A 16,511-nucleotide genomic window follows, 5' to 3' on the forward strand; every position below is an offset into this window, starting at 1 on the left:
CTTGAATTCCGTACCATTTTCACAAAAGACTTCTAGAGTGTCACCTGAATTTATATATTTTTTTTGATTGAGTTTTTTTGCCTTTTTGCACATCTAGAACCTTTTTGAAACAATGTTCCTTTGACCAAATCATACATATACACGTACACTTTAGGGGGGACAAACTGAAATGTCCATGCAATACATAAAACTTGCAATTTGCACAGCAAAGATGAACAAGTTACACAAACCGTACATTCGTTGATGTCTGAAGGGTGTGAGCTTGCTAAGCAAACACAAATTTGCCCTGCAGGTATTGAACAACTAGTCTCAAGTTGATCTTCATATCATGTGACCCGCTCATTCAGGTTTTGACTAATGCCTAAATGTGCAATCTATCATTATTGCTGCAACTTAAGAACAAGGATGGAGAAAGTTTTGGCTTTGAAAGAAAGGATGGCAAAATATGCTCCCAAGAGGGAAGATCTCGACCCTCGGAACTGGATAAAACAGACACAAGCGAATGCATTTTATGATTTCATTTTTAACAAACAACCAGAGGAGGAGACGGACAACAGTTTCGACCACAACGAAATGTGTGAGTACACGACAAATGTTAAGACAGTGTGAAACGAGTAAAGAGCAAATGTTTTGGAAAATGTTATATATGACGCTGTTATCTTACATTGAAACAATTCATGATTGCAAATTCTATATACATAGTATTTTTCCTGTTTACAAGTATCAAAATGATAAGGACAACAGATAGCACACACTCCTACATGTCATTTTATCAGTTTTGGTTTTAATATTAACACGTGTGTTGCGCAGTACTGCAGACGGAGAAGCTGTTTATTGAAGCCGCTAAGAACAATGACTTGGCAGCAATGAGGAATCTGGGAAAAGGTTTAAATCCTAATGCAAAGAATGCGGTGAGCCTACATGTTATTACACTACAGTACAGGGTGCTTAGTGTCACCTGATGAAATTGTGTTGTTTGCCATCCAGCACAATAGAACTGCCCTTCACTATGCAGTTGCTGGCAAAAACAAGGAGGCGGTTGAGCTGCTTCTACGGCGCAGGGTTCAAGTGGATCAGAGAGACAAGGTTGGTCAAAGCTGTGAAAAGACAATTCAAAACTAGCCCAGTGAAGCCTCAAATCCAATCTTTTCACTTAATCCCATTGTGTATGGCAGTTCGGGGTGGCACCCATTCATTTAGCTGCCTGGTTTGGCAGCTTGGAGATCCTGAAATTATTAGTGCGGGCTGGAGCAGAACAGAAGGTTGAAAATGAGGTGATTAGAACAATGACTATAAAATAGCAGATTTATCTCTGTCCGATGTTTGCAAAGAGGCATCCTCCTATTCAAACTCATTCACAGCCAGTTAAAAGCCAATTTGGCATATTTTGCTGTCAAGTGATAGCGAATGAGTTGACATTGTTGTGGCCCTTTCATTCCAAAAAGAAAACAAAACAAAAAAACAATACCTTGTATTTCTGATTTCCCGATGCAGGAAGGACTAAATATCTTGCACTGTGGTGCTATCAACAATCACACTGCAATAGTGGACTATATTGTCAATGACCTCCAAATGAAAGAACTGGATAAAGATGACCAGGTATTCAGTCAATAACTTTTAATAGTGTCATTGATTTAAGGGCCAAGAAAATGTTTGGCATCCAATTATAACACAAAAGTAGAGAATCTAGCTTTGTTTGAAACAATCCTTTGAAAAGTATTTAGGAGTTCAAATTATGTTTTTATTCTTTTTGAGACTGTTTTTTTTTTCCAGAGACAACATACTTTTCATTTAACAGTGACAATTTGTATTACCCTCATAACCACGTTGTAGTTTGTTTTTTATAGGTGTGCTATAATCCTGTATCGATAAATGCAGATTTCAACAGAATATTGTGGCATATAAAATAAAATTCAAGCTTCTAATTGTGTCTAAATTTTTCCCCTAAAGTCGGGCCATTGTGCGTTTGCTATGGCGGCAGAGCATGGCTGTTTGCAAATGCTAAAGATGCTGATGGAGCCGGATTATGACATGGCCACCATGAAGCCCAACAAGGTTTGTGATGTGTCATTGAAAGCACCATTAAAAAAACTTTGCATGTCTGGATAAGTCATTTCTGTATGAAGGCCCAAAGTCATAGCCACTTTGTGACAATCCGCTCTCCGCCTTTCTTCCTGCCAGAAAGGAGACACGCCCCTGCATTTATCTGCCAGGAACGGCCATTTGGACACAGTCCAACTGCTGCTGCACTGCTTTGATATTCAGGATGAAGTTAATACGGTACACAATCATATGAAAACCCCTTTGTATCCTAGTGTGTTTTGTAACTGTGTGGGCTCAGTGGATAATCCATTCAGCGTAGGTGGAAGAATTAAGAAAAAAATCAGAATAATTAATTGGTGTTCTCTGAATTGGGAGTGCACAACCTAATGATTTGGTGATCTAACCAAACAAGGATTTACAATGTCACGACATAGACAAATTCAAGGGCCTTCAATTCATTTACTATAAATATGTACAAACCCAAACTCTGCACACTGCACATGAACATGATTAATAATGTAAGTGAACATTTTGAAGTGATAGGCTTTCATTTTCAAGTTATTGACTGCAGAATCCTGACTAGACATTAACCGTTGTCATGGCAGAAGAAAATAACATATCTATTTATCGAATATAAACAAAAGATACCATAGTTTACAGGAAAGCCATTTTGTAGTCACTAATCATCCATATGGATCTGGTCACCATGATAACCACACACACTATAGTAATACTTTTATACCATTGTATTGCTATTGCTTAAAACCCTAACAACTTGCCCACATATCGTTTTATAGGCTTTTTTTAACATTTGATATTGTTGTCATTTTCAATGTTCTTGGTTTAGTGACCTCTTTAACCCAGTTAGGTTTCAATTCAGCTGGTTACCCTAATGACCACAAGAGCACATTACGAGTTGGAACAGCAAATGCAAAATCTTCACACAAATAAATATAAAAGACCTTACAAATATCAGTTTAAGTCTTTAAGTGGATGCAACCCAACATGGACTGCATTGTTACCACCTAATGGCAGGGCACAATTAGACCAAACAATCATTCGTTATTTAGAGTTACATTAACTTGTCAAAAATATATTTGAAAAGTAGGTTGAAACCAGAGAACACCTAGTCAAGCACGCTTAAATACCTCTTGAGTTACACTTAATACCCGGACATAAAAAAAGAAATGCTCTTTAACTTAAATAGACAATCTGATCTTAACGTGAAGTAGGTATGCTTAATATTTATCCCATCATGGTTGCAAAGATCCCGTCCATTCTATCACTGATGGGTTCTTTGTGACAGGAAGGTGAGACTGCTCTGTACCAGGCTGCTGAGAACGCTCAGGAACACTGCGTCCTAGCTCTGTTGAAAGACGGCTGTGACCCCAACATCCAAACCACAGTATGATCACACACTCCAATCTAAATCAGTGCCATAGGCGCATGTTTTAATGGCACTGTAAAGTATAGAGAGGTGAACACTTTGAGATACATCTGTTTTTGTGAAAAAAAAATCTATTGCAGAAAAAATACTGTGCCCTTCACCCAGTTTCAGAGAGAGGCGATGTATCTCTTGTCCGACTCCTTTTGAAATATAAAACCCACACTGACTTTCAGAATGAGGTAAGTAAATAGAAAACGCCCTCTCCCTTTGTATAAACTAATAGTTTCTACATGCTAACAAAGGACTTAGAGGTTCCTCTCCACTTGGCAGTGAAGAATAGCCACCTCCCTGTCATCCATTTTCTATTGGAAGCAGGATGCAACTTTAATGTCACCAACAAGGTAAAATCAATGCATTGAATGACAATTTAACTCAATAAAAGCCCCCACACAAGAACATGCTTTGTGCTCCGCATTGTTAGAGGTCTCAGACGGCCATGCATTTCGCTGCTGAGATGGCAAAAATAGACGTGGTTGAAATGCTACTTAAAGCTGAAGTTGATCTAACAGTTGAGGACTGGGTAAGAGTAGCCAATTGATTGTTATAACTGTGTTATGATGCACAGAGTTACATGTGAGAGCATTGTGTTTCAAGGACAATCCTCTTTTCTCCTGTTTTGACTTGTCCAATTAATATTTTGCTGCAAATGTTGAAGTAGCAAGGAAAGACGGTGCTTGGTGTGGCGGCCAGAGCGGATGAGGTGATCATTGTGGATATGATAATCAAGGCAGAAAGATACAAGGCGTGGAAGACGGTGAGACCCTTTTCCCATATTTGTGCATGCCATAATTTCAACTTGAGCTCATTTTTGATAATTAAATTGCAGGTGATTTGCTATTCGTAAGTGACAATTTATGATTCATTTAATGGAGATTTCCATATGGATTACACTCAAATGATGACATGCCTGTTGCAAATGCCCGCGTCTTCCAAATCTGGTATTTATGAACCCACTGACAGGATTTAATCAACCCTCCAGGCCAACCCAGAGTGGAGTGAGAGTGTTCACAGCGAGTATCCGCTAACATTCAAACTGGACCACCGCAATGAGACCAAGCACCTTCGCTCCATTATCTGGCGCCTAGCTTATGAGCTTCTGAAGCCAAGAGACTGGAAGCATCTGGCTGAGCATTGGGGTTTCACTCTGGAGCAAGTGTCAGCTATTGAGAGACAGTGGACAGGTATCCCTGTTTTTAAATGATACTATCATAATTTTTAGGTAACTGCTCATTTTAATTACAAAACTATAATTGAGAAGGTATATTTTGCATATGTATTCTTATATTTGATAGTGTTTTTTTTCTTCACAGGTCAACACAGCTACAAAGAACATGGTAACAGGATGCTGCTGATCTGGTTCCACGGAGCAGAATTAGCCAGGGAAAGTCCTATGATACAACTTTATAAAGCCCTTTTCCACACAGGAAATGGCACAATTGCAGGTATTTTACTTGATATATACGTACATTTAATGTGCTTGGTTGTGAGGTTTTTCTCCATTGTTGTCTTACAGATAAACTTCGGATGGGATCAGACAATTTCAGCATCAGGAGCTGCAGAGTGTCATGATTGTGACGCGTGAGATCAAGATGAATTGCTTTTAATATTGAAATAACTTTCAAGACAATTTCAAGGACAACTCTAAAATAATTTATTGTGTAGTAAATAGAAAGCACCATATCAGACAACAAACAGGAAGCTGCTCAATGACATTAAAAATACAGCATGCCAATTATGCACACATTTTCCGGAAGACTAAATTCATTATAAATTAAACACATTTTCATTAAAATTCAAAACAAATACATGCATGGGTCCCACCATGGATATTGGTCCAAATCCAAAGAATAACTGCTTGATTTCTCATATCTTCTAACAAAAACGAAAACGCATACATCACTTCACTAGCAAAGTTACGTCTGCTGTAGACTTGTTGCATAGTAAGTAAAATCCTTAATTTTAGACAAAGCTAGTTTGTGTGAGGTGTGTGTATGCTGGTGTGATTAATCAACTACTTTGATGGAAGTATTGGTGTTGGTTTTGGAGGAAGGCTTTACAACAGTGGCCGTGCGAGGACCCTGCTGGCAGTGCCGGGGACCTTTGACAGAAGCATGACCAATAGTGTGCTTGGGGAAAAGATAGAGGGAAAACAACATAAAGACACTGACACACCGAGAAACTTTCCAAATGATAAAAATTTCATACCTCTCTAATAGGTTGATGGCGTTGTATGACAATGGTGGTCGTGGGTGCAGCCATACCCATACTTTGCTGGTGGGTGCGAATATCCTTACCAACAAATGATTGTGCTGTGATGCGAGCCTTTACAGTTTTGGCCGCTTTCTGTTGACCAGCTGTAACCACGCGTCCAGATGTCTATGGAGAGGATTTGTATTTAGCATAGTGGAAATATTCCTGTGTACTGAAACAGTTATTACCTCATTTTGCGTAATAATTAACCATCTCTTTTAGACTGATATGTTCAAACTATAGGAGTTAGCAAAAAAGAAAAAGAAAAACTAAAATTTTAATTGAAGCCATCCTGTTGACTTAATTATTGTGATGTAAGGGTTTGGGTACTTATTAAAAAAAAAAAACTAAAGTTTGCTACCACCCTCAGGTATGTGTGACATCATGGTAATTCTGAAATAAGGTTAAAGTTGGTTGGGTTAGCACACCTGTTTGTGGAAAGTAGAACTTCCCCCTTGTGGGAATGAACTGTGACCTACAGTGGTGGAAGGGTAGACTTCACTCGTGTACCACACGCCCAACTGTGGAAAAGAAAGGCAATTTCCATCAATGGTGATGTTGTGAGATTCTTGAAGCAATTCAACCATTGCACTTTTTTTTTTACTAACCTTTCTGTCCTCATGGTGGCTAGGAGACTCTGGGTGGGTAAATGCAATCGGGCTACAAATTGGAGGCTGATCAAATGTTGAACAGCTAGGCTCATCCCAAGATTGTGGGGGGTCTGCCAAGAGCAAAATATTCACAAAATAACAACTGAATTACTGAAAAAAATCCATTCAAAGATTTGCTATCGAAGACAAATATAATTTAAACTCAAAATGAGGAAGGAAGAGGAATTCCGACAGTTTTACATCTCTGCAAGTACATTATAAGTGTCGAGTGACTGGAGAGGTTAATTGTGTGAAATTGGTGTCTGATGTTTTTGGGTATCTTTAATTTCAATGTCTTGCCTTCAGGTTTACATGTGTGTTTAGCCAACAAAGTCCCTTTTAATAGTGTACATCACATGTGCTAGTGTGTATTCTTTTTAATAGAGTTTACATTACATGTGCTGGTGTGTTTTCTGGAAGAAGACCGGCCTCCAGTGGCGTGATGAGCCTGTTGTGAGGAATGGTGAACTTTGGAAGTGGTAGCCCGACCATGAGTTTGCTTGGAGGGGAAAAAAACAAAACAAACTTTTTTTCTAATATAAACTTCATGAACAAGTGAACAAAAACTTCAGATAATCAATATAAAACCAAATTCAGGTCTCAACAGTTTATTTTTACCAACAAATTATGGCACAGAAAAAGAATTATACTTCCTTTTACACTTTTTCTTACTTGTGTCGCAGGAAGCTGGTACTCTTCACTGGGGGAGCTTATAGGTGGGCTCACACTCATCTCCTCCTGGTTACTGCCTGTATCCTTACCAGCATGCTTTGGTTTTTTTTGGACGGTAATCACCGCAGTGGACTGCTAAAAATGATTGTGATTTTAGAGGGAGTACAGCTGCAGTAAGCATTTTTTTAAGTAGCAATGGTTATATCCTTAGGTATAACAATTATGTTTTTCAATTGCTTTTAAAAAATGACTTCTCGATTGTTTACTTGTTGGTTGAATCCAGGGTCGGCCCCGTATAGGTATAAACTGTGTGTAGTCGGAGTCTTCCCAGCTTCATGATGTCTGGTGCCAGTGTGGCCAGCTCCGGCGTGCCCGGCCCCGGGGTGCCCGGCCTCGGGGTGCCCGGCCCCGGGGTGCCCGGCCCCGGGGTGCCCGGCCCCGGGGTGCCCGGCCCCGGGGTGCCCGGCCCCGGGGTGCCCGGCCCCGGGGTGCCCGGCCCCGGGGTGCCCGGCCCCGGTCGGACCGAGCCCGGGGTGCCCGAGCCCGGGCTGCCCGACCCCGGGGTGCCCAAGCCCGGGCTGCCCGACCCCGGGGTGCCCAAGCCCGGGCTGCCCGACCCCGGTGTACCCGAGCCCAGGCTGCCCGTACCCAGGGTACCCGAGCCCGGGCTGCCCGTACCCAGGGTGCCCGAGCCCGGGCTGCCCGTACCCGGGGTACCCGGCCCCGGGATAACTGGTTCTGTGGTGCCCACCAGGAGGTTGTGCAGTTGAAGTTGAAGGATAGAGTTCAGTGTCAGGTCTTGCACCAAAACCCAGCTGAAGAAAAGGAATGCAAAAAAATAGAGCAAGGGTTTGTGGTAAACATAACTTTATACATAGTAGTAAGCAAAAATCATTACATTTCATACATTCAATACATTTCATAACAGATAAAAAATGTTTGGTAGTGAATGTATAGAAGTGTCTGTTTTACACAGTTTCACTGACAGTGGTTCCTATGTTATTTCTGATCATGCCTGGAGAGTTTAAAAACACGAGGGAAAAAAACAATGGATCCTGTTACCATAATTTGTTCACGAAAAAGTTTAAATGTAAACCTGGTTTTCAGTCATTGCATTTCTGCTTCAAAAACTGCAGAAGGGGCTAGATGGGATACATGTGAGATTCAAATTAAACCTCCAGGCTTTCTAAATTCAAACCGGTCATTTAATTTTTTTTTGTCACAATATTTCAAACTTGCTTCAATCAAGTCATTTAAGAAAGAAATCACGTCTTGGATTGGAAATCACTTCACACAATCTTTTTGAACTGGCAGAAATGGCAGTGAATGAACGAATATTTTTTCTGCTGCCAACCCGCCCATTTCAAATAAGTTGCATGTCTACCGATGATACATTTAAATTCACACCAGAAGGTTGAGAGGGCCACATCATTGGACATCTATCATTGTCAATGAGACTGGAGCTTTATTTACATTCAGATCGTTCGAAAACATCTTGCCTTACCCTCTCACCATTTTCATGGTGTGAAGCAGAGCCTGGGGGGTCAAACTGGCCTGGACCGCGGATTTGATTTAGCCCGGGTGGAGCCAATCCACCAGCATCGGGATCATCATCAGGCAATGAGTTGTCTGTCAAAACAGATAATAGACAATAATGCAATGCAAAAATCAAATGGAAACACGTTTTATCGATGTAAATTCAGCAGCTGCGGAACACATCGGCACAGTATAAAAATGACCGTTTTTATTGGAAGTTTCAATTATATTTTTTGATGAGGGAAATTTTTAAAAAATCCATTTAAATTTTAATTCACTTATTTGTTGTACTTCAGACAACTACTTGTTTTGTAAAATCAATCTTTGTAGTGGTTATCTCCAGCCTCTTTTTTGGGGAATTTTTTGAAAATGACAAAGGCATAATGATTTGGAAAAACTTTATTTTTTATAGTCAGTGTGCGTAAAGTAGCGCATTGCTCCAAAAAAGTAGGGATTCGCCTTGTGCTTTATAAGCCTGCTGGGCCATCAGATATTTCATGAAATTTGCTACTATTCACCAAAATATCAAGACAAGAGTATAGTTGAAAGTAGTTTGCAAGTTTTGTAGGAGAAAACTGAATATTATTTTACTGAGACTGCCAGTCACTGCATACCAAGGCCATCAGGATCTTGGGCTTCTCCCTCTGCGGCATTAAACAAGTGGAGAGTTTCCAAGTTGAGAGCACACACCCCCCTCATGAAGGCTTTTCTCATACACACTTCTCGGCGTTCTCGTTCATTTTCCAGTCTCTTGACCTCTGCCAGTGCCTTCTCAAGAGCGCCAGTGTTTTCTGTAGAGATCTGGGGAAAAAATGAATTACGAAAGATTTAGGAAAATTATACATTACCTAGATAAACACTCAGCGGCAACTCTAATGGGTACAGCTGCCCAACTGCTCGTTGAAACAAATTTCTGAGCAGCCAATTACATGGCAGTAACTCAATACATTTTGGCAGGCACGTAAACATGGTCAAGAAGAGAAGACTCCGTATAGTTGAGAGAAAAGAGATTGAAAAAATTGAAGCACTCCTCTTAACTTAAAAAATGATATACTTGACACAGCATATACTCACCGTCTGTAACTGTTTCTCATAATTCTCAAGCAGTTGGGTGCACACTTCCTCGGCTTTTGCTTGGCATGCCTGTTCTACCTTGTTCTTCCACGCTTTCTGAATGAGGGAATGCCATGCTGACCACACCTTCCTCTTCAAACGGAAATCGTAGTGGTGCAGCGCTACCCGGTTGGCTTGGGCCTGAAAAGGAAATCACGAGTGATTATGGTGAACAATAATTTTTAATACTATTTTCCGACTAGTTTGGTCCGTTTTATGTCATTTCCAGATAGAAGATGCATATTTGGTCATCTTGGGTTTGACTACAAATATCACAGGTTTGTAGTTCTTACAAGTAGTTTATAAAGTGGGATCTACTACCTTAAATTATTCAACAATTTTGTGGACAAAAACAAATTTAAATCATAAAATGAAGCATTTACCTCCTCTTTAGCCTCAATGTACTGAATTCTCCAGTGGGTGAAGACCCTCATCTTTTCAAGTTTCTGTCTTTGTTTGTCCATCGCCATATTAAGGTTACTAATCATCTGAAAAAGGGGTCAGAAAAAAATGAGATACGTGTTGTTCATCTTTTTTTTTTTTTCATAATCACTACCCTTGTAAGGATTAGCGGCTCAGAAAATGAATGAATGAATAAAGAAGATGCAGCTCTGCAGAAAACAGCACTGTGGTGAAGCTCAACTTATCAAGCACAATGTTCTGTTTTGTCACCTCTTCCTTTCTCTTGTTGGATTCCTCAGCTATGCGGAGCAGCTGCTGCAGGTTGTCAGCCTCCGCCTTCAAGGCCTCATACCGGGCTAGATGAAACTCCCTTTCCTTCTGTATTGCCTGCCTGTGTTGCTCTATAAAGGCCACCCTCCACTTCCTCAACTCCCTTAGAACATTGGTCTGATTGACATAAAGAGAGGGCGACAAGAGCACATATTGTCATTAAAAATGGAGAAAAACGATCTATTCTTCTAGGCATTCTCCAACTCGTTTGATAGATTAATAGATATTGGTTAGCAATTAAGCCATGGGCTCAGAATGCAAATGGAATATAATATATTAGTGAATTTTCAAATATCCATCTCAAAGTAATCCACAATATGATTAATTTGTGCAGTGCAGCTACTCTTAAGATTAATGTTGTGAACATTGCCTGTACAGCAGTCAACGTTTTTGTGATGGCAAACAATGTATGGAACAAAATCACTAATTAAAATTAATTTTGGGGAAAATATCTTTGAAAAAGACCGATGGAGACATCAAGTAAAAAGTGCTGAACTTTGTACTACACACCACCACCACCACCAATAGACTACAACAACAGTGTCAGGAAAAAAAATATGGGAAGAGACAAATGAACTGAAAACCGACCTTTAATTTTTGGGTCCATGTATCCACAATGTTCTCCAGCTTGCTAATGTGGTCGTCTGAGATGAAAAGATCCGTTTCAGTGCACTCAGTGAAGTCTTGTATGCTTTGCTGGCCCCTATCAGATCCATCCTGTAACCTGTCTGAGCTATCCAAACCTCTCCTAGCAGAGCGTTTGTTCTCTGGCAATGCCCCACCCCCCAAAAAAGAAAAAAGTTAAATAGATAGGCTTTGCAAAATAGGCAAACATATCATGATCCTTCTAGAAGCACCAGACATTGCTGGACTTAAGACTTAATTACCATGACGGCTTCTTAAATATGAAGAGGGTTCGCCAGGGTCTGTTAGAAGTCAGAAGATGCAGCAGGTGATGAGTGAAACGAGTATGTTTGGTGAAACTAAGCCTGAAATACCTGCTGGTTGGGAATCTCTTTGAGAACTCTGATCTTCAGAAGATCCACCTAACCTCCTCAAGCGAGAAGCAGAGGCAGGATCAAATCTTGAAGAACCCACAGCATTTTGGAGGAGGTCCTCATATTCATCCTTTTTGACCGCAGAACGGATCAGTTTAATTTTGTAATTGGATTCATTTATTTGTACATTTTGAATATGCAATGTAGTAGTATTTTAGATTTATAATTCACCTGAAGATCAACGGAAGGAGAGTTGCTGGGATATGTTGAGTCTGGGGGCAACACTGGGACACTGGCCTCTTCATCTGAAGACATCTAAAAAGGAATATAGGTGCTGAAAGAAGATAGCTACATGAGCTATACGAGTAAGAATCTATTAAAAGGTGATTTTCAGTTTTATACAATTAAAAAAGCTTTCAAAGTCTCCGATTTTTTTTAAAATTATGAATTACACTAGTACTGTATTTAACATGCACACCCATACTTTGCAATAGAAGAAATCCACAACGAATCAAAGAGTTACGGTCAAAGTGGCTATGATGTTCCAAACTAAGAGAAAACTACTATTGTAAAGAACGGGCATTATTTTGGAAGCAAATGTCACAAACCTGCGATGTTGATCTTTGTGTTTTTTAGACTGACTGTTGCGTTTCGAAAACACGATTTAACCGAACGGGTAAAATGAAAAGTAATTCGGCTTTAAATTCGTTGAATTAAAAATGATAAAGCAAACGCGCATTTCTTTGCTCCGGTTCGCTGGTTAACACTTCGTTTGCGTAAAGCTTACTAAATCGTTTGAAATCGTGAAACCAGTCAACAACCGAGTATGTGATTGGATAATTTTCAACTAAGGCTAAATACACACGACTCTGATTGGTTCTACCGTTTCCTGGTAACGGTATGCGGAACAACGCTACCGGAGCACAAATCTGAAGTCCCCAAACAAAGGCACACAAGTGTTCCTGGCTCGTCTGGTTGGTACAGTAATAGTTGTTTAGGAGAAGGGGTTGTTGTATGGTATCTGGAAAATATTTGACACATGTTGACACCCAAAGCACGGTGAACATAAAAGAATTGCGAGAGAAATCAAAGCAAAAGAAGAAAGACACTGGTTCACAATCAATGCCATCCTTGATTCGAATTGGTTTATGTACTAACCCTAACCCTCTTCATCAATAATGAATATGGATAGATTAAAACCAAACAATGTCAATTTTAACAAGATGAATGCTTAACATATACAATGGATTGGAGTCAATCCTTATTATTTTCACATTATTGAAATCTCAGCAGCACCCTATCCTCACCATAACAAATAATCATGATGTTTCTTAGAATATTTAGAAGAGTTTCCAGTTCAAAATTGGAATGATTCAAATCAACTGTAACTTGTTCGGGCAGGCATAATACTTGTATATCAAGTTGCTGACTTTTGAACACAAGCAAACTTCGTAGTCATGTTTTCATCAATCACAATGATTTTTTTTCATTATATTATTCTATAATGACCTCATTTAAAATAATGTTGCGATGAATCATCTATTGGCATTTCACGGTTTCACAGATTCTATTTCATTACATTTTGATGGCATTCTCCCTTGGGTTTCTTGTAATCCATCACATCTCTCATTTGTGTCATTGTGTTTTTCTCCCAGTTACTTTTGGATTATCACTTGTAGCAGCAGGAAGACATAGATGAATTGGAATTGAAATGTGCTGCAAACACTGCCAGTTACACAGCCATGGATGCAAATTATCAGAAGGTTGCAGCAGCAAGAGAGGCCAAGGGACTGATTCGGTGAGTCTTTTGTGTCCACTTCATCCGTAAATTCAAGTTATTGTCTACTTCTATATAAATTGTAAAATTCAGTTCAATTTAGATAATGTCAATGCATAAAATAATTTCTATAAACAATCATTCTCAAATGTCCATCTCATCTAAACAGTACAAACAGATAGTAGACATTGCGCACTATGTACATATTGATTGATTGATTGATTGATTTATCAGTATTTTTACATGTGACTACTGTGAAGCAGAATAATGTTACACACTTATCTGTTCGAGTGAACTTGGTGACTGTGTGTCTGGTAAGAAAAGTAAACAAATGACAGAAAATGTTAAAACTATGATGCGATTTCTGCTATAATGTTACGTAGAACAAAACAAGATATACATAAAATCGTCATGATATTCAATGAGATAAGTGAGGTTCTTCATCCCAGAATGCATTTTTGTCAATATCTTAATTGAATCCTGCAGACGCAGGCAATGAGAGAAAGGCTGAACTCTAAAAAGCAATACGGGAAACGAGCCAGGAAGATCATTAGCAATCAACCCACGTGGTTTTTGCATCCCTGTGCGCTGCTCCATGACAGTTAAAGCACCAAAGCTGCAATGAGAACTGCAGATGGAGCCGGGCCTTGGGGGGTTCTGGTTTAGCACACGGGTACCAACGGAGAAACAGTAGGGGGTTACAAACTGACAAAATGATGTCATACGCGTGAGAGTCAGACTGGCTTGCACTTCTTTTTTTCGTCTTCTAAAGCTAAATCCCTTTTGACAGCGGATCCAGTGATATGGTCAGCGATAGGAAGGGCGCATGCCATGATGATGTGCACGACAGAGAAGCTTATTGAAATGGGTAGTTTTTAGAGAAACCATCTGGTACCTGCTTTCTGCTCTAAATTCGCTTGATCATCTCTGTCAGTTATGACCTGCAAGCAAAGATACAAGGTGCTGTAAGAGAACAAGGCTGCCTCACATAGCATTATATACAGGGTCTCAAAATAGGGATGTTGAAGATTCTTTACAGATACTCTGTAAGGTTTAGATCTGGAACAATGCTTGGTTAATCATTTATCTTTGCCCTCCACTTTATTTTTAGTTAGGTGAGAGGGGTTATCACTTTTGTGAGCAATTGTATGCAACAAACATTACCAATCTGTAGTATTTCTAAACTGTGTAATTTTCAGTATATTATACATTACAAGAATTAAAGAAATTCCATTTACTATTTGTATAATTCTGGCCAACTTGAGCCAACTTATTTATTTATTCAATTTCAGAGCAGGTTGGCTTTATATTCCACTTTTACCCAATTTCAGTCATCAGGATTGTTTGCTATTAAGCTTTTTTTCTACAATTCAGGCTCTTGATGTTGAAATGAGATTTATTTTTCCCCCTTATGCTCTTTTGAAGTGTCAAACATGTTTTTTTATATTCACACTGGTCTCTGTTAAAAGATATGAAAAGAAGAGAGGAAAGGCAACGCTGCATCATCACTCCCTCCTGAGTGAATGATAAATATCTTTGTAAATTGAGTTTTAGATGTACTCGGTAACTCTATATGATTCTCCTCTGTATCTATAAAATATTGCTTTACCACGCTGTTTATGTGTTGCTATCTCCTTTGTTGCTATAGCGCCCTTTTAAGGCCTTTCATCATTGCCCAGAAAAAAAAAATACCAACGGTTGCCTGGTGAAATGTGATTCACTTCACGTTCTTCTATTTTAGCCTTTTCCATCTGTTCCGGAACAATAATCACAGCCCATTTTTCTTTCTTCCCTCTGGTATTTTATCTAAAGTACATTATAGAGTCCTCACGATCATTTATTGGTAGACAGAGCAGGATATGGGATTAAAAAGATTAGTTATATTTACTCATAATTTTGGAAATATTAATCAACCCACTGTACTTTTCGGATTTTGCTTTTAGGTACACAGTAAAATTAAATAAATTAAGGTATTCTAATTAGGACAGATCAGATATATTATTTTAGTGATCAAATATTATCATCTTTGTCATTACAAAGAATATTTTTCCACAAAAGATGGCAAAGGAAAAATAGAATACAAGGACTTGGGCGGTGAGTTCCATCTTTTCTCATGAGACAAAATCAATTTGCGCCAGTGTCCACATCCATTTATTGTAATGTAGATGAAGATAAGCAGTCGACAGTTTTTACCAGTCAACCTCATTTGTCTCTTTAAGGAAATAGCCTAAGACAGGGTCGGGAACCATTTTTGACAGAGATAGTAATGAAAAAAAAATCACATTTTTAAATGTTTTTCCTTGAGAGCCATACTCAGAATTTACATGAAAATGTATGCTTTTTATGTCATTTCAACACGTTTCAAGTAAAAAGTCTGTGAATCATTTTAACAAAATGGTTAAGATGCTGCTAATCAATGAGAATATGTATGCACAAGGGAGTCTAATGGAAAAAAAAGTGTACTAGTAGAGTAAGTAATCCACTTCCAGAGGATATCTGGCCACATCCATAAGGTCAATCACCAAGCCCGCCTTTTAAAAGGAGACACAGCATCTTTTTCATGTGTAGTCCAGCGAAAAGAATCTTTTTTAATTAAAATTAAAAAAAGTAGAATATAATTTTTTGTAAAATTGTAGATTGCTAAAAGCAGTATTTCTTGGAAGTGAGCCCATTATTCAGCCAGGCATTTGATCACTGCTGGTACGATTTTTTTAGTTAATTATATACTACAAGTATCCCAGATTCCCCGGCCTTTCTTGCGATTTCAATAATACATATCAAATCCAAGTAACGATAATCAGTAATCTGCAGCTTTTGAAATGACAAAAGGAGTGTATTTACCTCCAAATACACTTCATCATTTTATGTATGAATGCTTATGTGTCAAAATATAAGGAAGATAAATTTGTTACAAGCACATTAGGTGGTGAGGTGTGTGTGCATGTGAGCATGTATGTGCGTGAGGGTCATTGTACGCTCATGTACATTAAGCTAAGTGCTCCTCTGCTCTTCAGCAATACCAAATGGAGTCTTATGGCTTAAGGCTGTGGGGGAGTGGGGTGTCCCAATCACGGGCCACTGCATCTGCGAATCATCATATTCAGAGGAAAATAAGAGATCTTTTTTTTGCGTATTTTTGTACTTTCCTTCTAGAAAACCCTTTCAATGTGGTGTTAGAGCAAATTATAATGGTAGGCCACTAATCTTAACATGAAATCTTTCTGGATATCTTGTCTAGAGAGATTGGAGTCATCAGAAATCCCTATGGGAAGTGATTAATTATCGTTTATCTC

The 16,511-nt window shown here is 39.1% G+C and overlaps 2 protein-coding genes across 4 annotated transcripts; one reads left to right on the plus strand and one right to left on the minus strand.

Annotated features, from left to right (window-relative positions):
- Positions 1 to 120: 120 nt before the first annotated feature.
- On the plus strand, positions 121 to 6,923 carry ankdd1b (ankyrin repeat and death domain containing 1B). Its single transcript, XM_077601311.1, has 15 exons — positions 121 to 577; positions 811 to 911; positions 988 to 1,086; positions 1,176 to 1,274; positions 1,495 to 1,599; positions 1,951 to 2,055; positions 2,182 to 2,280; positions 3,350 to 3,448; positions 3,571 to 3,669; positions 3,733 to 3,831; positions 3,912 to 4,010; positions 4,149 to 4,244; positions 4,470 to 4,671; positions 4,801 to 4,932; positions 5,004 to 6,923. The coding sequence occupies exons 1-15, from the start codon at positions 358 to 360 to the stop codon at positions 5,057 to 5,059; spliced, it is 1,710 nt and encodes a 569-aa protein (XP_077457437.1). The 5' UTR covers positions 121 to 357; the 3' UTR covers positions 5,060 to 6,923.
- On the minus strand, positions 5,125 to 12,248 carry poc5 (POC5 centriolar protein homolog (Chlamydomonas)). 3 transcript variants are annotated; one of them, XM_077601310.1, is made up of 17 exons: positions 12,050 to 12,248; positions 11,673 to 11,756; positions 11,442 to 11,571; positions 11,331 to 11,369; positions 11,032 to 11,210; positions 10,384 to 10,560; positions 10,095 to 10,199; positions 9,673 to 9,852; positions 9,213 to 9,399; positions 8,567 to 8,691; positions 7,329 to 7,877; positions 7,063 to 7,194; positions 6,787 to 6,889; positions 6,349 to 6,461; positions 6,169 to 6,261; positions 5,696 to 5,866; positions 5,125 to 5,616 (listed from the first exon to the last, which is right to left on the minus strand). In XM_077601310.1, exons 2-17 carry the CDS (start codon positions 11,754 to 11,756, stop codon positions 5,494 to 5,496), a joined length of 2,490 nt encoding a protein of 829 aa, XP_077457436.1. In that variant the 5' UTR covers positions 12,050 to 12,248; the 3' UTR covers positions 5,125 to 5,493. The 3 variants fall into 3 exon arrangements, with proteins under 3 accessions (XP_077457436.1, XP_077457434.1, XP_077457435.1); XM_077601308.1 differs by having other exon boundaries at positions 7,063 to 7,197; XM_077601309.1 differs by having other exon boundaries at positions 7,063 to 7,197; positions 11,673 to 11,775.
- Between the last annotated feature and the right edge of the window lie 4,263 nt (positions 12,249 to 16,511).

Source organism: Stigmatopora argus, chromosome 5 (assembly GCF_051989625.1).
Source record: "Stigmatopora argus isolate UIUO_Sarg chromosome 5, RoL_Sarg_1.0, whole genome shotgun sequence".
In the NCBI taxonomy this organism is placed as follows: Eukaryota; Metazoa; Chordata; class Actinopteri; order Syngnathiformes; family Syngnathidae; genus Stigmatopora; species Stigmatopora argus.

Bases quoted from the DNA above. Each gene is read 5' to 3' on its own strand.
- ankdd1b (XM_077601311.1), top strand. From the start codon at position 358: ATGCCTAAATGTGCAATCTATCATTATTGCTGCAACTTAAGAACAAGG. The intron at 1,600-1,950 runs GTATTCAGTCAA...TTTCCCCTAAAG, and splicing joins AACTGGATAAAGATGACCAG to TCGGGCCATTGTGCGTTTGC. The intron at 2,281-3,349 runs GTACACAATCAT...TCTTTGTGACAG, and splicing joins TTCAGGATGAAGTTAATACG to GAAGGTGAGACTGCTCTGTA.
- poc5 (XM_077601308.1), bottom strand. From the start codon at position 11,756: ATGTCTTCAGATGAAGAGGCCAGTGTCCCAGTGTTGCCCCCAGACTCA. The intron at 8,692-9,212 runs GTATGCAGTGAC...CTGTTTTGACAG, and splicing joins CCAAGATCCTGATGGCCTTG to ACAACTCATTGCCTGATGAT. The intron at 5,867-6,168 runs GTGTGCTAACCC...TCCTCTCCATAG, and splicing joins GTTCTACTTTCCACAAACAG to ACATCTGGACGCGTGGTTAC.